We start from the raw sequence: 23135 nt of genomic DNA on the forward strand, positions 1-23135 counted from the left end.
AATATAACTCATTATTCTTGACCTTTCCAAAATGAAAAGACACTAAAATATATCTTTCCCGCCTGTCTCCCATGGATGTGGGCAGAGAATGGAACGCCAATTGCTACGAATCTTATATACCACTTTCGTTTCATCAACAGTCATCAGTCTTTTCAAGTATGCTTGTCGGTTAAGGGTACTTTTAATTTGACCTTTTTTATTATGTCGCCAATCTGGTCACCATAATATAATATGTCCTTCCGGGGCCCTCTAGCTGATTTTTAAACAATACATTTCAACAACATTCACCTTTATTTTACGAACAAGAAAACACTAATCAGAATACCAAAAAAAAGTCAATTTCAAAACAAAATATAGTCACAAATATTTACTTCGCACCAGAACAATACCGACACGTAACAACGTTCAAATACTCACACACATATAACATAAAGAACGTATAAATAAAACGCATGTTTACGATGCTTTATATGAGAGGAAAATGCCATCAGAGTATGAACACCCTCAGAGGATATTGGAACAAAAGGGTAACCCTTTCATAAGAGAGAATACATGCATCGCCTCACTTGTTTTTTTCAAAGGTGTAGATAAAGGTGGTAGGTGTGGTTAATTCATCATCTGACGGTTTGTCTGGTATATTCCAAAATTTAAGGTGTCTGTATACCATAAAGGAGTTTAACAAACATCATACACAATTTTTTAAATACATACATAGCTTCACGCCTGTCTTCAATGGGAGTTCAATTGCTACGATTCTTACACACCTCTTTCGCTTCGTCAACAGTCATCAGTATTTTCATGTATGCTCGTCCGTACAGGGTACTATTAATTTAGCCCTTCTGTAATATATCGTCAATTCGGTCGCTATATTTGTCTAGGGCGCCCTCTACCGACGGCCCCATTCATATCCGCTTTGTATTTTTCTTTCTAACATGCACCGTAGATATCTACTTCAGATAATATAAAACTAAAAACTAACACATTATTTTCATGATCGGACAATCCAAAAAATTATGTGTTTGTAGAAAATAGTATGAAAACTCTTGTTTACGTATACTCTTATGAAATCATCAAATTAATGAATAGAATAAAATATAAACATGTCATTAGTAGGTAACCCGTGACATTAAGCATATTAAGCAAACTTTAATTCAAGGAAAAGTTTATAAAACTGTATATTAGAGATACATATGAGAGGCAATCGAAATATTACTCTCTCTCGCTAGACCAATTACAAGCTCAACCATTTACAGTCCACTGACCCAACCAACAGGCAGCAACAAAATGTAAAGCAAATAACAGATGGAAATGTAAAATTACGGGCATTCGTTAAATTCTTCGTCATTTGTCCTCATGGGGACACAACTGAAGTATGTGAAAGGTATTTGTTTGTTTAGGGTTCAGGTCGGCTGGGTGACCCTTTGTCACTGTAAAGTATGGCTAGATAATTTTTAATTAATTGTGACTTTCCCGAGATACATTCATTAAACGCTGTTGTGTGAGTTGTGTTATATATTGGTGCTAGATGCTCACAAACAGAGCTGCGAACTGCCTAGCAGGTTTACCAAAGCTCCAGCTCGAAAAGCAGGAGAAGGAACGGGGTGGTTTTTAGACAGTAAGGGTCTGATACTCCCTCCTGCCTCGCCCAAGGCGGAAGAAGTCATTGGATAGGTAATTTACCCTTTTTTTAAAAAAAGATGCTCACAAAATTGATATTATTTCCATATCCATACCAGCCCACCACGTCTAGACAAACAATCATGATAAAACAACTAGAGCGCACAACAACCAATAAAATAAAAAAAAAACAGTCTCAATAAAATATAAACCACAGAGCACAACAATCGACAACCAATTACAACAAAACATTATCAACAAAGCTTTGCAAACACGAAAAACACGGCGAAAAAACAGCCACAGATAAACGAATACCAATTAAAATCAACCGAATAAAACCTTCACAGTTAAACCGGACAAATCCATAAACAATCAAGGATTTCAATAAAAAATTACCACCAAAGAGTTTCAATCAAGTTTGATTTAAACGAAAAAGGTTTTCTTTATCCGTCGTGCAATTTTAATCAACCGGCCAGGCGGGCAGGTGGCCAGGTACGGCTACCTGCGATGCCACAGCATTTTAATGACGATTAATAATTACAAGTTTAGCGGGGCTTAGAGATTTTGAACCAATCCATTTCGGAAGTTTTGGCTTTGCCTTAATTAATTTTGTTGGAGTTTGTGAAGGTCTTTGCCGTGTTTGGGGTATTGAGTGTGCATTTGCAGTGGACATTGAGCAGGTTTTAGTTTGTATTCTATTGACATGGGTATTATATTGGTAAATAGACTGTAGATGAGATCATGAAAAGAGCGTATGTAATTAATAGGTGTAGGAGAGCCATGCTTCGGCACGAATGGGAAGCTCTACCGGAGTGATACCACGACCTCACAGAAAACTGACGTGAAACAACGCTTGCGTTGTGTTTCGTTGTGTAAGTGAGGTTACCGGAGATCCAATTACCTAATTTTGCGGTGGCGATTGCTTGCCATTAGGTAATCCGTTCGCTCTTATACTGGCTTATATCATAGAAAATGTAAATACTAAGTTTTTGGCTCTATGTATAAAGTACATCTTTGAGTAAATGAATATTATACTAATGGATATTAAATATAAGAATGAATTAATTTAAACATTCAAATAATATAATATATCTGGATAGTAATATATTAAGAGCCTTTTCATTCTATTAGAGCATAACGATTTGACTCAAAGAGAGTCAACTGCGCAGAAGATATAATGGTATACTATCGATGATCCGATGAAATGGCGATCCGACACGCTCGGTGAGGTCAGGCACGAGGGTGAAACAATAACGCATGTGGCGTAATTGATAATGGTGTGGTGGCAATGGTGGTGGTGATTTATTTATTTATTTATTTGAATAGAACTGTACAAGCCAATGACACTATTCAACACCTTACAAAAATGAAAAAATATAAAATTCAAAACTTTAACTCTTTCGCAAAACTAATTATTACGACAAAAATAATCTTCTTTCACTCAAAAACACATCACACTCTGGCTTAGAATCCAGAAATCGGTTTAAAGTGATAATAGTGGTAATGTAATGGTGTTTTTTGTCAAGTAATATAAGTATTTTTAATTACTATTTTAAAAACGTCGACACCCTCTAGGATTTTCTCCTATGTCGGGGGTGCGTTTACAAACATAAAATTTCATATGCACTAGACACCCAGATCCGAAACAACAATTTGTGGATCACTCAAAGAGTTGCTCCGTGCGGAAATCGAACCTGCTACACGTTGCGCGGCAGCCGGTTGTCCAGCCACCGCGCCAATGGTGCAGTCGAATAGTGACTATCCAGATTTGCAAAACAGTAATAGATAAACTCGATAGAATGTGTCAATATAAACTGACTTTAAAATAATTTCGCTAAAACTGTTACCAATAAACTTGTAGAACGTTCGCTTATATTTTTCCAAGTTTCAGGAAAATAGTGCTTAATCGTACGTACAGTAAGTGTTATATTGCTTCGCACAAATGTTAAGTGCCAATTGTGAACATCGCCGCGATAGCTCCTAAGTACGTGGCATGATTTTTATTTTCCCGACCGACCTCAGAAACTCTGGAAATGACTATATTTTTACTGAAAACCGTGAAGCGATAAATTTTCAGTGGGAAATTGTGGATAGTTTGATAAAACCGAGCTGAAAATATTTATATATAAGTGTACACTCGAGACGTTTTATAGTGTTTAGTTAAATTATATTACTTGTTTTGAGATAGACGTTGCTTTTGATTTATATTTTAATGTCAGACATTCTTTACCGCCAAACTTAGACTCATTGAATTGTTACTTAACCTAGTCCTGAGTACTTAGGAATAGTTTAAGTAGTCATTAAATGTCTCTGAGTGTAGCAGCTAGACGGCTAAGTTGACATATTTTTAATATAATATACGTTCTATATGACAACATTATTTGAGGATCAGTCGACAGACCTTTTCATAATTCTTCATCGATGATTGCTCTCCTGATCACATCATCAATAAAAAGTCACTTCTAAACAAAAGATCTGGAAAATTCCACCTGAAATTTGAAAAGATTCTTGACACGCTACCAATCGGAAAAATACTAAAAGCTCAAACGTCGAAATATAATTTCAATATTCTAAAATATTATAGATGTAAGATAAATACAGTAAGAATAAAGGAGGAGAATTTGTTTTATCTTATATACCAGAAGAGGCTTGATGTATTGATCTCTATTTTCTCTGAAAATAAAAGCCCTATTTTATCCCGTGAAAGTTTGCGAAATGTTGACACTGTGTTGTAACTAACAGAAGGACAGTTTTGATATGATTATAACACACATCAAAGTGTTTAATTAAGAATAGTATTAACTACTAACTAGGAATTGAATCCAAGAACATAAAATAACCCTCCTTCTGGCGCAGTCGGGTAAAAATACATACATAACCTCACGCCTGTCTTCGATTGTTACGATTCTTATATAACTCTTTCTCTTCATCAATAGCCATCAGTCTTTTCATACATGCTCGTCGGCAAGAAGCTACACAATACCGAAAAGCAAAGGGTGGGAGGTAATGACACGCTCTGTAACTTTAAAAAGTGCAGAAAAAACAGTGAAAAAACCTTATACACATACGAGTAACAAGCATGGCTCGGGCTGCTAGTGTTCCAACTACAAATCAAGCGGACTGTGCGCTGGCCACCCACCGTCGACTTTTCTATATTGACATTATAAAATATATCACACTAGATACGATTTAAAGTTCAAATTGAAATGACAACCTTAATTGCTGGGTTAGAGCAGTTAGTGTGTGTTGTTGCATATGTCTTTAAGACAACGACTACATTGTACAAAAAGTATTAAATGTATTCTTTGCCTTCCATACCAGAATCCACACACAGTACTACTGTTCACAATTCACAGTGTGGCGCAGGGCTGAAAATAATTCTCTTTCAATTACCCTACTTACTTTTACGTCAGCTTGCCTATCTGCCAATTGTAGCTTTGCCTTGAGATTTTCTTGTTTCGTCTTTCCTCTGATGTTAGGAACGATGTTTATCTCAGTAAGGCCCTTTTTACCTGACGTAGACGGCGAAGCGTTGAGTATCATCGCGAACGCCTTACTCTCAATTTAAAGGCAAATGTCTTTTGATGATAGAACTAGCGGTGCACTCGAGTTTGCTTGTTCGATTTCTTGATTTTTGTGGCTCGTGTTTGTTGTTTTTTTGAGGGAGTTTGTTTTGTTGTCGTGTGTGATGTGTTTTTTGTGATTCAGTTTAAGATGTGTAGCTAATACCCTATGGGGAAGCCTCTTGGTACTTAATTTGAACCACATATTTTTTTATTATTTTAGCTGACGATACACAAATTGAGCGAAATAGGTCCAGTAGATAAGCCAAAAAGTGCATTATTCTCTTTGAGCTAATTTGAACACTCTTTACAAATACGGCATTGTAACAGCCGCGCCACTTGTGCGTAACGTTCCTAGACAACTTACAGCTCTTCTGTGATCAAGGTCACACGTAATCAGTATTGTATTCATGTAGGATTTCCATTTGAACTTTTACTGTTGCTGCTGACTGCCTCCTTGGTCGAGTGGTCGCAAGTGCGACTGCCGAACAAGGGGTCTCGGGTTCGATTCCCGGGTCGGGCAAAGTAATACTGGGCTTTTTTCGGATGTTCGAAAAATTTCTCGTTAGTAGCACGGAGTCTGGAACTATGTCCAGACTATGGCAATAGGCTCACCCCTATTACATAGGACTTATAACACAAATGGTGAAAAGTGGGTGTACATTCCACCTCTGCCTACCCCTTCGGGGATAAAAAGGCGTGACGTTGTGTGTGTGTGTTTCCATTTGAAATATAATTTCATTTTATATTAGTGCAAAAGATGATCCTGCAAACATGTAAGTAAACATAAAAAAAGAACTGTTAGTTATGAAACCATGAAAAAAATTGAAAAGATTCAATAAAAAACATGCATAATAATGAGAGATTCGAATTGAATACGATACTGTCGGGTACCGGCGCCATATTGCGCACATCCAACGATTTTAGGGTTGCCACGCGAAAAAAATTTGTTACGTCAAAAATTATGGAAATATTGATTTTCTTTTCTTGTTATACTTAAGTAGCCTTTTTAGCTCAAAGTTCTGTAATCTTCGTGACTGGTACTACTTGGTACTCGTGTCTTTTATTTGTAGGTATGTAGATAAAAATAGATTTTATTTAGTACAGGTGTGAAATATTAAAGTCTATACCTATTGTAATATACATTTTGCATGACTACACAATAAAACTAATCATAAAAAGCCATCATCAACCAAATGTCCACTGCTAAATAAAAGCTTTTTAAGGGCTTGCTATAATCACCTTTCTTTTTTTTTGAAGTGTGTAAATCATCCAATGGCTTTTCCCGCCTAGGGTGAGGCGAGAAGGAGTGTCAGACTCTTACTGCCTAAAACCACCCCGTTTCTTATCCTGCTTTGAGCTGGAGCCTCGGTAACCTGTTACGTTGTCCGCAGCAACTTTTTGTTAATTGGCTCTCACAATACCCACAAAAAGAGTAGAGTTAGTGCTAAATATATCCTATTTTACCGTCATTACATGACTTATCGACACATCCTAAGTACATAGGTAAATAGCGAGTCATTACGTAAATACCTCAAGCACATAGGTAAATAACGCTAAATCCCTCTAGTATGTGAATATATTCCTTTAGTAAAAATACTGAAATGTTCAGTCTATCTAGTTCAAGTTCTTTGTAACAATAATTTGATATCAACTTTCTTTAGAATACGTGCTTCGCTTGAAGTCTGGGCTTACTAGAATAAAGTTTCGTTTAAGCCTCAGATCCAATGGGTTTAAGCCTTTAATCGCGTTTCACAACGCCTGAAGAAAATATGGAGGGAAGATGGGGATTTTGTTAGATATTTTGTGATATAGGTGCCTCAATTACATAACGTATTTGTTACACATATCTAATATCGATTTTATGAGATGTTTTGTAATGTATTTTTCGTAGTTGTCATTAAATTTGAATAATTTTTATTATTATCTTTTTGACTGCTTCGTTGGTCGACAGATTGGGACAGGGTTTTTTGGTTTTTGAGGGGGAATACTCTCCTCTAGTTACTTCTCCTGCCTTGGGTGAGGCGAGAAGGTGTGTCAGACTCTTACTGACAAGACCAGTGATAGCACTGAACTAGGAATGGAGTTCAATGTAAGATAATAGGAATCGTAATGAAAAATGTGTGTGTGTATATGTAATAATATGTCAATAAAGTTTTTAGGTTTTAAATTCTAGGAATTGAGTCAAACACCTTATATCAGGAGTACTATAATATGTATAATTTAGACAACCCAATATCAACAGTACCATATGTATAAATTAGACTACGTATCCAAAAAAATAACAACCTAGATATTACCCTCACACTATTCATCACCGAGTGTACAAATATTTTCGCGAGTAAGCAGTCCATTTATAGTAGTCATTTAATTTGAATATTTTGACATAACAAGCTGAATACAAAAACATTTGAATACATTACAGGTTACTTATAAATCATTCTGTTGGCATGTTCGAGATTTATATTGTTCACTATTTGTATTTTTATGTATTTCTTGCGTTAATAAGGCAACCATATTTTATCGGGTGGTGAAAAATTGCCTACTAACGTACTTAGGTACTAATTTATGAAAAAAAAGTGATTTAAAAGAGTATTTATGAACGTTTACACTTTTTTTGTACAATGTGAAGTATTACTAATTGTTCTTACTATTATTTGGTCTAGATGTTTCAAAAACGTCTAAAGATTTGAAAATTTCCAGTAGTAGTAGATGTCGTGGCACATCGTCCTCGCACAGCTACATAGCTTAGTATCAGAGAGACTATTAAATAGTTTTAAAACTCAGCTATCATATTTTCGTAGCATAACTACGTAGCACATCTTTGATGAAAATCGCGAAAGAAAATTAGTCTTTTTTCGTAAACGACTTTTGGTTCAAACTTCTAATTATATTTGGTAGGTGCTCCAGTCAAGTTTTTTTGTTTTTACTCCATTGTCGAATTGAATTTCATTAGTACTAATTTAGCCTTTGTTGTGTGTTTAATTAATAACTACTTAGTGTTTAGAGACTGGTGAAATAAATTAAAAGCCAACTACACCTAGGTTGTATTTTAATAAAACTTTAATAAAATAGTTATAAATTTTGTTCAATTCTACGAATGTTCGTTCATTTTCGGGGAAGAGACGTCTCTTGAAACGCGGCATCCCTTTATTTAAAGATAGAAAAGATCTCTATCTATATATACTATATCTATAAATATTATTCTTACTTCAGATCCCAAAATAATAAAAATTGATTGACATTTAAGTACACTATTTTAATTCTAATAATACCATTCACAACATTCATAGTTAACGAAATTCTTTTTCAAATATAAATAACAAGATAAAATAAAAGAAAAACTCGAAAACAGATATCGATCAATCATTCATTCAAAAAAATATTCGAAAAAAAAAGGAACGTCCTTGACAACCCTAATCCGCCATATTGCGGGCGCCATTTTAATTGAGAGAATCGTCGCATTCATCGCAAACGTGTTAGTCATGTTTCCATTCGATTTCCATCAACTTTCGACCCTAGGGAGCGAGCCTGTTTGCTCCCACATACAGTTTGCATTTTTTTTATTCTATTTTTGTGGGTGGTATGGTAGGTGTCGCTAGCACCGTGAATTGTAAGTGGATGTTGATAAAATGGCTGACGCTAGTACTCTACTGTTTTAGAAATTCCCAGTATTTTTTTGTTTAGTTCGGTAAAGTTTATTAGGTTGACAACATGACAGTTGCTCATGTTTTATGTGTGAACCTCTGTCTAGAACTATTAAAAAGGGTCACAACTTTATTTGAAAATCCAACACTTGTCATGTACTTTTGTTCTTCTTTCTTGTGGCCTGTTCTCTATAAATATAATCCAGGTCTATAGGTTCGCCGACCCGGAGCTGCGAACTGTCTAGCGGGTTACCGGGGCTCCGGCTCCATAAGCAGGAGTAGGAACGGGGTGGTTTTTAGTCAGTTAGAGTCTGACACTCCCTCTCGCCTCACCCAAGGTGGGAGAAGTCATTGGATAATTTTCCCCACTTAAAAAAAAACTATAAGTTAAGTTATACAGGTTACTTTAGCAACCCAGGCAGGCCGCAGCGGATAAATTAATATAAGGAAGTTAGATTGCTTAATTTTGGCTCGCATTTATGAACATATGTAGCTCAAGTTGTAGTATTTAGTCAAATGCGTCTAGAATGTTCGGCCCATTTTCAATCCATTTAGGAAAACATCAAGAAACAATTTACTTGAATGTTAATTAGTGTTCCATATGAATACTAACGTAAATATATTCTTTACTAACACTAGAACTGTATAGAACTTACAAATAACGGAAAATAGTAATTAGAGACAAACTAAAAACACTACCTAGAAAACAATTAGGTACCACCAATATTCACACAACATGTTTGAAACATTTATTAAAATACAACCTTACTTTCCACCCACATTATTTAAAATTCAGTAGTTTAATAATTAATTTTAACCAAGGCTAATGCCCTGAAAGTAGAATTTATAATATCAGAGGCCAATATTTCGAATATTCTTAGTTCGATTACAGCTATAATATTTATGATTGTATGAAAACAAGAATGCTATAAGCCTACCTGAAAAGTCTGAAGCGGCTAAGTAATTACTTATTGCTTTTTGTTACGTACCTAGAATTTTAAGGGCAAAAACCTGAAAAGTTTCAGCCGAATTTTAACCTTGTGGCTTGGTATTTTCAGATTAAATGCTCTAATGGCAATTTTTTCCCAGTTTTGGTAGGAAAGCTCTTTGTTAAGCTGATTTATGGTTAGGTTATGTCAAATGTCTCAATGTTTTGAAGTTAATTCATATTATGCCTGCCTGTGGAAGACTAAAGGGGAGGCCTTTTTTCAACAGTGGACGTCTACCGGCGTATGATGATGATGCGTTGGTTAGATGGTCGTCCCTGGGACTGCCGAGTCTCGAATTTGATTTCCAATGTATATTCCCACCTTGGTAAAGTTTTACTAGGAGTGTTTTTTTTACTGGAACTAATAGCAACCGACCCAGTTCAAGTCACCTGATGGTCGAGCGATCACCGTAAACCCATGGTAGTCCGCACTCCGCAACACCAGAGGAGTCACAGGTGCGTTGCTGGTCTTTTAGGCGCGCGCGGAAAAGGAGTAGGCTCTTTTCTTTGGGTGTCCAGTATATGCTCAGCAGACATGCTCAAGGCTTAATCTACAAAGCAGTCTTTTGGTTTTTAGAGGTTTTAATAATTTCATATTTTTTCGTTTTACTCAGAAATAATGAAAAAGGAAATATTAATGTTCAAACAGTAATGAATTAAAATGAGCTTTACTTTGTAATTATAAAATCACTAAATACACGAATGCATCCATGATTTATCATCTGATGATACATTTTCGATACAAATGTAAATCGGATTAATTGAGTGCGGATTATTTGTATTATTTAAACAAAAAAGGAACTGAAGCGACTTAATTCATGTTTTAAATCTTTAAAAGCATTGTGTCGTACTTTTATGATTTCGTCATATCAAGACATATACTTCCGCGCGGTTTCAGCCCGCTCTACTCAGTGTTATATTGATAATAGCGTGATGTTTTGTATATAACCTTCCTCGATATATAGGCTATTTAACACAAAAATAATTATTCTATTCGGACCAGCAGTTCCGAAAATTAGCGCTAAAACAAAAAAAAAACTCCTCAGCAAAGTCAAATTCAAATCATTTATTCCATTTAAGCCATAAAAAGGTACTTTTGAAATGTCAACAAATAATAGTAGCTTTATATATGCTATAGCTGTGTAGATAAGATGTCAACTGCTGAATCAGCTTCTGACTCAACTAGTTTTAGGTGACCTACATTCAACAGCTCCCTGTGGTCTTTACATTTATGATCACAATTTCATTTTCAAGATGGCTACGAATCACAAAGCAAGACATAACCTACACCACCATGACATCCAAAAAATAAACTATATTTCTTTTCTCCATAGCTTAGTCATCTATCAAACTGTATCTGAAGATTTCCCAGTCTCCTCCCGTCACTTATAGTTGCCGATTTCATTCGTTCGTATCGCAAAGGATTTTCTTTGTAAACCTGTCTTTTATAGAGGTCCGGTTAGACACCACTTTGGCTCACTTCCAATGTGTGAACGTGTTAATTCTTATTTGTTTTGCATTTAGAGCGTGTAATGCGACTGGCGTGTTCGGGAAGAATAGGGTGACCGATTTTTATGACCTCTTAACGAGATACAGGTCCGCCTTCCTGATTCGTTTGTGTGCATGTAGTAATTCAATGTTCAATAGATGTCATCGATCGATTGGAGAATGGATAGTAGAATAGATTCGTCGGCCTTCAATTTTTTTTTACCGCCTCCAATGTTTAAGTCAGGTAATTTCAAAAACCTTTTCCTAAGTCTAAAAAATACTATGCTGAAAACTGCAACAAAACCTGATCAGCCAAACGTACGTAACATACATACATAATTATAGGTACTTACTTACATACAGGTTTACATCCTTTTTTGAAGTCAGTTAAAAAGCGATGATAATGAAACATCGTTATATAAACTGAGACAGACGTAGGTACATTTAGCTCAGTAAATAGGGTCGCACCAATCTGTAGAACCGAAACAATTTCGTAAACATTATGAAATACTAGTTTACTTAGGATGCTAGCGAAAGTAAAATATTGTTTACTTTACTTTGGAAAACACTGAGTTAAAAACAAAGTATCCTTGGACCAGGCAATTTGGGAAAATTTCATGCCTAAATAATTCCGAGAACACATCAAGCGATACAAAACCAATGTATCATGGTCTCGCTTTATTTAATCTTTTCGCACGTTTAGCGGTCAGGTTATACTGGTTTTTCATAGCTTGTTGTGTAACCGAGTATTGTGTTCTTTTGAACTGGTTTTCTATTAGAATTGTATCTCCGCTTATTATCTTAATAAAAGTAAAGAAATTGAATAAAGTTTTATAGATTTTAGTTTAACATAGTAATTATTTTAGTTTAACATAGTAATCATTTTGCTCTACAATAGCTATGTAAGAAGTAAACTTGAGTACTGCAGCACGGTCTGGAGCCCGGATTATAGTATACACAAAAATAGAATTGAACGAGTCCAAAAAAAAATTCATTCGCAGTCTATCGTACCGCTTTCAGACACCAAAAACAGTAAAGACATATGCAGAAAAACTAAAACATTTTCATCTCGATACGCTTTCCAGGCGCCGACTGTGTCTCGACATGTCCTTCTTGCATAAAGTCATTAACGACAAAATTGATAGTCCTACACTGGTTGGTCAGTTTGTATATCATGTACCTACAAGAATACCGAGATACCCATGCAGATTGTTTAAACCCAAATTTTGTAGAACACGATTGGGTCGTAATTCACCGGTTGTACGTTTGGCCCGTCTGTACAATGACCTGACAAATACGTTGCCAGAACTCGACATTCACTTCCAGCGCCTCCCTAAGTTCCTCAGAATTATCAGAAAGAGTGACGTACTTTAGCTTGGAATTGGCAATTCATTCTGTTATTCTTAATTTTTGTTTTTTTTTTTATTCACACCTTATTTTGATTATTTAGTTTTTTTTTATATATTATTGTGAACTTAAAATCATATTATGCATGCTGTGGTTACCCATAATTGTAAATATTGTGTTCAGAAAGCCTAAAGTTTGTATGTAATTGTTATTTTTATTGTGCAATATTGCTGTTTTATGTTTTAAATATAGTAATTATTGGTAATTGTCGTTCAATGTAGAGGACTTTGCTCAACAGTGGAAGTCTTCTGGCTAGTTTCAAAATCCTGTAAAATCACTTTAAAATATTTAACCAATTAACCGATGTTTTTGTTTTCTAATAATAAAATGTTAATGAACTTATCTTTATATTTAAACTAAATAAGTTATTATATACCTTTTTATTTTCGAAAATCAATCTGTTATAATAATTTTCTTTTATCACAAATTTTAAAGCTTCGTTGAACATTTTGTACCTAATACTGAGTTACAAAAAAACTGCCAAATTGTATTTTTCGATTCGTTACATCCAATCTACAAGTTTTGACCATTATTCCATTAGTTGGATGAAATCAAACGTAAAAATATAGGCAGGTAACAAAAAAATATTGAAAAATGGTCAATAGTTACTATATAGATAAAGAATATTTTGCATATTCGGGAAAATTATAACATTTTTTTTGTCAAGTTTTGTTATGGTTGCCGGCGACTACTTGGTTGCGCAACAAAGTTGACAGCTGTATACATTTTGTTGGTGGTGCGACTTGGTCTTACGACTTCACTAGTATCTACATCATCATAAATCAAAAGTCTATAAGTGGCTCCTTCTGACTTCTCATACGAAGATTGTTTGAGCTTTAATTATCATGATGTTTTCCTTAGTACCGTATTGTCAGTGGTGTCTAATTATTTTAGACAATCTTAAAAAGTACTTATAGAAAATGTCACATTGGTACTTTGCCGTTTTACCGTTGGTGGGTTTCGAAAACGCAACCTCTTATGCATGAGAAGCGGACGTCTTAAATCTCCGGCCTAACACTAAATTCACCACGACCATACTAGTATTATAATGAAACAAAGCACCTTTTCTATACATAACACAAAATCGTAAAAAAAAACTAATGTAATTTAAGTTGAAATTTTCTACAAGAAAACTTTATTGGTAGGTACGGTACTCGCATAGTTACTTACTTAGTTTTATTCGTTTGTTTTCGTGAGTTTCCTTCGTTGAAAGTAAATTCCGTATGTTCGTTTCTCACATCGATTTAAAACTTTCGCCTTTTACGTTTTGCAATCGGTCCGTTTCTTTTCCGGATCGTGTTAAAGGATTCCGTCGTGGTAACTATTAGAGATTAAATACTCTTTAGTTGAGTACTTTTCCTGTTCTCCTGGTAACTGGAAGGTATATTGGAGAAATTGTGATACTATTGCTCTAATAGGTACTCACTTTTAAAATGTTCTTTAAAATAGTTCTGTCGCTGTAAATTCTTTATAAAAGACAGAGATAGCACGATATTTAAGCATAACTTAAAATTGAGTAGCATTTCAGGCGTAAGTAAAATAGTGTAGTGTCTTAAGTTTTAAACGCATAGGTGTAGTGCCATGAGTAAAATGGCATATATTTATATATATATATACGTATATAATATACAATTTACTCTTTACCTTGATTTATTAGATTTGTACCAGTTAAAGAGTAAATTGGACAATAAATAGATGTATGCAATTGATACTGACATTGCAAATAGTATTAATTCCGCACAATCAATTTTTGTTATCGTTTTTAGTTTTTATTTATTTTCACAGTGGGATCAATATTGAACGAACAAAATAATATTATGATTGACACAAAACATAATTATGTTGATAAAACTATGTATATGGTAGCTGTTACATAATGTTTGATGAAAACGTAATAAATATGAGTCGGATATTAAATTCTGCGTGACTGAGAGATTGACTGTTATGTTACGTGCTGGTAATTTATATGCAGGAACCTTATTTGTTTCCAAATTACAAATACCTATTCATTTCAAGCCATGCTTCGGCACTAATGGGCGGGCTTATACAAATACAACGCAAGCGTTGTTTCACGTCGGTTTTGTGTGAGGCAGTGGTTTCACTCCGGTCGAGCCGGCTCATTCGTGCCGAACCATGGCTCTCCCATATTTTATACCTATAGATATACTGAATCCACATGAACAGTATTTAATAATATAATACAGATACCATTGATTTGTAGGTTATATACACTAAGGTTAATTAATTCAGAATCGGATGCTCGCTTGCCTAGACTTAATCAAGGCAGTTTACTCACCGTGGCTGGAATATGTTGAATCAAAATACCTATTTAATCACTCGATTTTCATTGAACTCGATTTTCATATTATTTTTCTTTTTAAATAAACGTTGCCACACTTGGATTTTTTCCTGTGTCGTGAGTACGACATGACACTCAGACCCAAAACAACAATTTATGAATAGTTACTTCGATTACTTAGGTAGTCTACTTCTGGGTAGGTTTCTGCTATTGTCAAATTTTATTTTATTCCCCTAAACGCAGGCAAAGCCGCCAGCAACAGTTAATACATCACACACAATAGAACATACCTCACAAAATTACATAGAAACAACTTAAAACACCCAATCATCGCATTAACCACCTCAACAGATGCCAGCACAATTCAAAGGAGACTTGGCAAGTATCCAAAAATACTATATACTTATATTAACACACACGTGTCACTTAAACATGTCGCTTGTTTATTGCAAGACTGTCATAACTGAAAAAACCTAATTTTACAGGAGCGCGATTTTAAAGTTTTAATTTGAGTTACACATCTAAATTACAAATAAAGTACTGGCAAGCCGTATTTCATATATTTGTGCATTACTGTACTTGTAAAAGCATATACTAAAAAAAATATAAGTGTTGTCTTTGTCTAGTAATAAATGAAAAACGAGAATTAGTCCTCACTTGTGTCGTTGTTGTAGAAAAAAATTAATCATAAAAGTATTTTCCCGAAATAAGTCATTCTTACAACAAAATATTATGCGAAAATTCGTTAGTTAAATAAATTATGACAGTATTGCAAAAAAGGTTGAAGGCATTTTAATGAAATAAAACAGTTTCTACAGGTTTTAAACTTTATTATTTAGCAAAAATAAAGAAGAATAATCAACTTTATATAAAACTTTTTGTACTTTACCTACGTAGGTACTTATTAGAAAAATATAATTAGAAAAATTTAACGTATTTGTTATATTTTTAAAGTAATCGAAAATCAGTTTTTATTACTAATGAAATCTTTAAAATAAGGAAAGAAAATGAAAAAATAAATCAAACTTGGAATAGACACTGAACTTAAAAACAAACTTCTTAACATAGATTAATCATATCTCAGGTACTCATTATTTAACAGCCTCATAATTTCAGTCTATAATATGATAGTTAATCAGTCTTCAACAACAATCCTATAAAATCAATAATTGAATAATTCTTAGATAGTATGTTATACAATAGCTTAATCTGTAAAAAAAAATAGTTAATAACAAATTATAAATTTTCAAAAAATGACTTATAAAATGAAGGTATGTGTTTTTTATTAACTAACTCCATGAGATCACTCTTTTTTCTTCCTGTAATTCCTGGTTTTGCTGTAAAAGCTGGTTTCAGTTGTAGTTCTCTATTTACTCTTTTCCGTTTAATGATATCAATATTTTCAAACTCTTGATCGTTGTAAGATTTTTTAAAAAAGACGCTATTGGGACTCTCTTTCCTTACTTCATATACTTTGACATCATTAATTTTCATAGCAGCGAGATTCACACAACCTAAAGTTGAGTAAAGTTCTTTTAAATCATAAAAATCTTCGTGTGTTAATTCATGTACTTTAAAAGGCGGTCCCTTCTTCTTTGCCATTTTTATAGCAGATATGAAAGATTCTGGTGTATAAAGAGGCCCGCTTCTTTCTTGACGTTTGACCTGGCGTTCTATCAAAGAATGAACTGCGTCCCCTTCATTCTGCGTATGACCTTTTATTAGGAACTTATGAGTAATTTTGTTTATATTAAGTGTTGTAACAGCATACAAATATAGGCCTACCATAAATTTGTTTTTCTGCTGTCCAGCACAGTTGTCACTATAAAATACGATTTCCGTTTTTCCAGCTTCACATGCTTGTTTTAAATAGTTAAGCACACAGCTTCCTAGTTCATTTACTCCCCTATTTCCATTGGACTCATCCCAAACGTAGCAGTCTGTTGTTTTATTTATAATGTCATGGATTGTGAAATTTAAAACATTTAATTTGCATTTATAATAAAATAATGACACATTTCCTTTAGGCAATTGTACCACAGCTTGTAAATCGTAGACAGCAATCAAAACATCACAATCTGTTTTACTTTTATCATTTTCTTTCTCTAATCTCGACAGCCGCTTTTCTTCTTGATGCTTTTCAAAATCATCTTTCAGTGATTGTTTTTCGGTTTCATTAGCCGTTTCATACACATGACATATTTCACATAAGTCTTTTTTAGGCATGAAAAAAGATATGTTAAAATCTTTTGTGAAAATTTTATAAAATATGGCATAGTTACCAAAAGGTCTATTGTTGATTTTACAATGCTCTTCATAATCTTTATGAATGTCTACTATGGATTTGCCACCATCGATGTACAACTTTGATGTATTTGCTCGGCAATAATGACTCTCAATTTTTGGAATACCTTCAATAAAGTCGCGTATTCCTTTTTTGATGTCTTCATCAACTTTTTTTTGCTGTCCATGTTTTCCACGTCTATCTGTCTCTAATAATACACCAGTCACTTTATTTTGTTTTTCAATTACAGTACGGATTGGTCGGTCATTAATGTCTAGTGTGTTTTTGAAAAATGCTTTGCAGACACGAATCTTTTCTCCATTTTGAATAAAATAAAATGCATGATTGTTATCCCTGGGTTTTCTGGTACCTCCAACACGAATATAACGATATCGTGGCTGGACAGTCTGCATACAGTTGGAAATGAACTGCCATTGTAATTGTAAATCACCCAAACCCCAATACGAGTGGAATATAGCCTTTCGATCATTATCGTTAAATTTCTTAGAACATTGCAGTTTACATTTTTCTGAGCACGCTGGTTTTATTTCTCTCTCTGGTCTTAATTTTTTCATTGTCGTATTTATCTCATAACACTTACCACTATTTCTGGCTTTTTTCAAAATGTTTCGTCTCCATTTATCCTCTCTCCTGGACCGCTTCCTCCCTTTTTTTCAGGAGTATTAGAAACTGTCGTTCTTTCGTTGAGTACTGTAGTTGTATGCGGTGACGATTCGTTTTCACTAGAACTATTGCCTTCTGTATCAGGTACGTAATCGCGATCTCTGTCAGAATCATCACATTCTTCTTCGGGATCAAATAAAGGTGGTTTGCTAGTAGAAGCTGTGAAAAAAAATGGTAAAAGTAAGAAATTATCCTAAAAAGTAATTTGTATAAATTCTTGGCGATGGCTGTACCCTTACCCTGTAATGAGGAAATTTGAGTGCTTCTGTTTTCAAACTCCGTTTCGTCTTCGCTTGATGAACTAGATGAACTAGATGAACTAGATGAACTAGATGAATTAGATGAACTTGAAGAGCTGGACGAAGCAGAGGATTGGCATCTATTTTGTCTGGGCAGTTGTGGTATTTCCGGTAATGGAATTTCTTTCTCCATGTCTGTGCTTTCTTTTGCCTCAATAAGATTAACTAATAATCGCCCACGCGACGCCTAAAACAAATAGAATAGAAACAAATAACATCAAAATAATAATTATTATGTTATCGGCTTACTCACGTACTGTTTTGACGAGGAACTCGACTAGTTTCAAGCCATGCTAGAGGCTCATATTCATGAGCAGCATTCCGCGACACGACGCGGCGATTGTCGCGCTGCTACTGGCGATTCGAGGATCGCGCCCATCGCGCCCTCTGTCTGGAATCGCGCGCACTATCTGGCGCGCGCGACGATGTTGGCTCGTTAGACTCGTTCGCCGGCGGCTGCGCAGGTGTTAGATTCGATTCTCGGGTCGGCGTAAAACCGGTGTTACATACCGACCCGAGAATCGAATCTAACACCTGCGCAACCACCGGCGAACGAGTCTAACGAGCCGACATCGTCGCGCGCGCCAGATAGTGCGCGCGATTCCAGACAGAGGGCGCGATGGGCGCGATCCTCGAATCGCCAGTAGCAGCGCGACAATCGCCGCGTCGTGTGTCGCGGAATGCTGCTCATGAATATGAGCCTCTAGCATGGCTTGAAACTAGTCGAGTTCCTCGTCAAAACAGTACGTGAGTAAGCCGATAACATAATAATTATTATTTTGATGTTATTTGTTTCTATTCTATTTGTTTTAGGCGTCGCGTGGGCGATTATTAGTTAATCTTATTGAGGCAAAAGAAAGCACAGACATGGAGAAAGAAATTCCATTACCGGAAATACTACAACTGCCCAGACAAAATAGATGCCAATCCTCTGCTTCGTCCAGCTCTTCAAGTTCATCTAATTCATCTAGTTCATCTAGTTCATCTAGTTCATCTAGTTCATCAAGCGAAGACGAAACGGAGTTTGAAAACAGAAGCACTCAAATTTCCTCATTACAGGGTAAGGGTACAGCCATCGCCAAGAATTTATACAAATTACTTTTTAGGATAATTTCTTACTTTTACCATTTTTTTTCACAGCTTCTACTAGCAAACCACCTTTATTTGATCCCGAAGAAGAATGTGATGATTCTGACAGAGATCGCGATTACGTACCTGATACAGAAGGCAATAGTTCTAGTGAAAACGAATCGTCACCGCATACAACTACAGTACTCAACGAAAGAACGACAGTTTCTAATACTCCTGAAAAAAAAGGGAGGAAGCGGTCCAGGAGAGAGGATAAATGGAGACGAAACATTTTGAAAAAAGCCAGAAATAGTGGTAAGTGTTATGAGATAAATACGACAATGAAAAAATTAAGACCAGAGAGAGAAATAAAACCAGCGTGCTCAGAAAAATGTAAACTGCAATGTTCTAAGAAATTTAACGATAATGATCGAAAGGCTATATTCCACTCGTATTGGGGTTTGGGTGATTTACAATTACAATGGCAGTTCATTTCCAACTGTATGCAGACTGTCCAGCCACGATATCGTTATATTCGTGTTGGAGGTACCAGAAAACCCAGGGATAACAATCATGCATTTTATTTTATTCAAAATGGAGAAAAGATTCGTGTCTGCAAAGCATTTTTCAAAAACACACTAGACATTAATGACCGACCAATCCGTACTGTAATTGAAAAACAAAATAAAGTGACTGGTGTATTATTAGAGACAGATAGACGTGGAAAACATGGACAGCAAAAAAAAGTTGATGAAGACATCAAAAAAGGAATACGCGACTTTATTGAAGGTATTCCAAAAATTGAGAGTCATTATTGCCGAGCAAATACATCAAAGTTGTACATCGATGGTGGCAAATCCATAGTAGACATTCATAAAGATTATGAAGAGCATTGTAAAATCAACAATAGACCTTTTGGTAACTATGCCATATTTTATAAAATTTTCACAAAAGATTTTAACATATCTTTTTTCATGCCTAAAAAAGACTTATGTGAAATATGTCATGTGTATGAAACGGCTAATGAAACCGAAAAACAATCACTGAAAGATGATTTTGAAAAGCATCAAGAAGAAAAGCGGCTGTCGAGATTAGAGAAAGAAAATGATAAAAGTAAAACAGATTGTGATGTTTTGATTGCTGTCTACGATTTACAAGCTGTGGTACAATTGCCTAAAGGAAATGTGTCATTATTTTATTATAAATGCAAATTAAATGTTTTAAATTTCACAATCCATGACATTATAAATAAAACAACAGACTGCTACGTTTGGGATGAGTCCAATGGAAATAGGGGAGTAAATGAACTAGGAAGCTGTGTGCTTAACTATTTAAAACAAGCATGTGAAGCTGGAAAAACGGAAATCGTATTTTATAGTGACAACTGTGCTGGACAGCAGAAAAACAAATTTATGGTAGGCCTATATTTGTATGCTGTTACAACACTTAATATAAACAAAATTACTCATAAGTTCCTAATAAAAGGTCATACGCAGAATGAAGGGGACGCAGTTCATTCTTTGATAGAACGCCAGGTCAAACGTCAAGAAAGAAGCGGGCCTCTTTATACACCAGAATCTTTCATATCTGCTATAAAAATGGCAAAGAAGAAGGGACCGCCTTTTAAAGTACATGAATTAACACACGAAGATTTTTATGATTTAAAAGAACTTTACTCAACTTTAGGTTGTGTGAATCTCGCTGCTATGAAAATTAATGATGTCAAAGTATATGAAGTAAGGAAAGAGAGTCCCAATAGCGTCTTTTTTAAAAAATCTTACAACGATCAAGAGTTTGAAAATATTGATATCATTAAACGGAAAAGAGTAAATAGAGAACTACAACTGAAACCAGCTTTTACAGCAAAACCAGGAATTACAGGAAGAAAAAGAGTGATCTCATGGAGTTAGTTAATAAAAAACACATACCTTCATTTTATAAGTCATTTTTTGAAAATTTATAATTTGTTATTAACTATTTTTTTTTACAGATTAAGCTATTGTATAACATACTATCTAAGAATTATTCAATTATTGATTTTATAGGATTGTTGTTGAAGACTGATTAACTATCATATTATAGACTGAAATTATGAGGCTGTTAAATAATGAGTACCTGAGATATGATTAATCTATGTTAAGAAGTTTGTTTTTAAGTTCAGTGTCTATTCCAAGTTTGATTTATTTTTTCATTTTCTTTCCTTATTTTAAAGATTTCATTAGTAATAAAAACTGATTTTCGATTACTTTAAAAATATAACAAATACGTTAAATTTTTCTAATTATATTTTTCTAATAAGTACCTACGTAGGTAAAGTACAAAAAGTTTTATATAAAGTTGATTATTCTTCTTTATTTTTGCTAAATAATAAAGTTTAAAACCTGTAGAAACTGTTTTATTTCATTAAAATGCCTTCAACCTTTTTTGCAATACTGTCATAATTTATTTAACTAACGAATTTTCGCATAATATTTTGTTGTAAGAATGACTTATTTCGGGAAAATACTTTTATGATTAATTTTTTTCTACAACAACGACACAAGTGAGGACTAATTCTCGTTTTTCATTTATTACTAGACAAAGACAACACTTATATTTTTTTTAGTATATGCTTTTACAAGTACAGTAATGCACAAATATATGAAATACGGCTTGCCAGTACTTTATTTGTAATTTAGATGTGTAACTCAAATTAAAACTTTAAAATCGCGCTCCTGTAAAATTAGGTTTTTTCAGTTATGACAGTCTTGCAATAAACAAGCGACATGTTTAAGTGACACGTGTGTGTTAATATAAGTATATAGTATTTTTGGATACTTGCCAAGTCTCCTTTGAATTGTGCTGGCATCTGTTGAGGTGGTTAATGCGATGATTGGGTGTTTTAAGTTGTTTCTATGTAATTTTGTGAGGTATGTTCTATTGTGTGTGATGTATTAACTGTTGCTGGCGGCTTTGCCTGCGTTTAGGGGAATAAAATAAAATTTGACAATAGCAGAAACCTACCCAGAAGTAGACTACCTAAGTAATCGAAGTAACTATTCATAAATTGTTGTTTTGGGTCTGAGTGTCATGTCGTACTCACGACACAGGAAAAAATCCAAGTGTGGCAACGTTTATTTAAAAAGAAAAATAATATGAAAATCGAGTTCAATGAAAATCGAGTGATTAAATAGGTATTTTGATTCAACATATTCCAGCCACGGTGAGTAAACTGCCTTGATTAAGTCTAGGCAAGCGAGCATCCGATTCTGAATTAATTAACCTTAGTGTATATAACCGACGATTCTCGGGTCGGCGCAAAAACGGTGTTACATACCGACCCGAGAATCGAATCTAACACCTGCGCAGCCGCCGGCGAACGAGTCTAACGAGCCAACATCGTCGCGCGCGCCAGATAGTGCGCGCGATTCCAGACAGAGGGCGCGATGGGCGCGATCCTCGAATCGCCAGTAGCAGCGCGACAATCGCCGCGTCGTGTGTCGCGGAATGCTGCTCATGAATATGAGCCTCTAGCATGGCTTGAAACTAGTCGAGTTCCTCGTCAAAACAGTACGTGAGTAAGCCGATAACATAATAATTAATTTAGTATGTCTCACGAAAGTTACAATAAAATAATCAAAATAATATTTTGTTTGTTGCAATAGCAACACATCTCATAATAATACTTAAAATATGTGAATGTTTTCTGTAAGAATGGCATAATTCAAAATGTGACTTTTAGTTTTCAATGTTAAAATGCATTGTTATTATTACAATAATGACTTAACTATAACTAATACAAAAACTCCCTT

At 34.7% G+C, this 23135-nt stretch overlaps 3 protein-coding genes across 4 annotated transcripts in view; 2 read left to right on the top strand and 1 right to left on the bottom strand.

The window, feature by feature from the left end:
- The window catches only part of LOC118265648 (hemicentin-2), a 307809-nt gene that overhangs the window by 56623 nt on the left and 228051 nt on the right, over positions 1-23135 (top strand). The window lies entirely within an intron of this gene.
- LOC126910882 (uncharacterized) lies at positions 17913-18509 on the bottom strand. The gene is made up of 2 exons (XM_050695079.1): positions 18217-18509; positions 17913-18136 (listed from the first exon to the last, which is right to left on the bottom strand). The coding sequence occupies exons 1-2, from the start codon at positions 18407-18409 to the stop codon at positions 17913-17915; spliced, it is 417 nt and encodes a 138-aa protein (XP_050551036.1). The 5' UTR covers positions 18410-18509.
- Positions 19020-21339, top strand: LOC126910883 (uncharacterized). Its single transcript, XM_050695080.1, has 3 exons — positions 19020-19336; positions 19417-21249; positions 21335-21339. The coding sequence occupies exons 1-3, from the start codon at positions 19144-19146 to the stop codon at positions 21337-21339; spliced, it is 2031 nt and encodes a 676-aa protein (XP_050551037.1). The 5' UTR covers positions 19020-19143.

Source organism: Spodoptera frugiperda, chromosome 7 (genome assembly GCF_023101765.2).
Source record: "Spodoptera frugiperda isolate SF20-4 chromosome 7, AGI-APGP_CSIRO_Sfru_2.0, whole genome shotgun sequence".
Classification (NCBI taxonomy): domain Eukaryota; kingdom Metazoa; phylum Arthropoda; class Insecta; order Lepidoptera; family Noctuidae; genus Spodoptera; species Spodoptera frugiperda.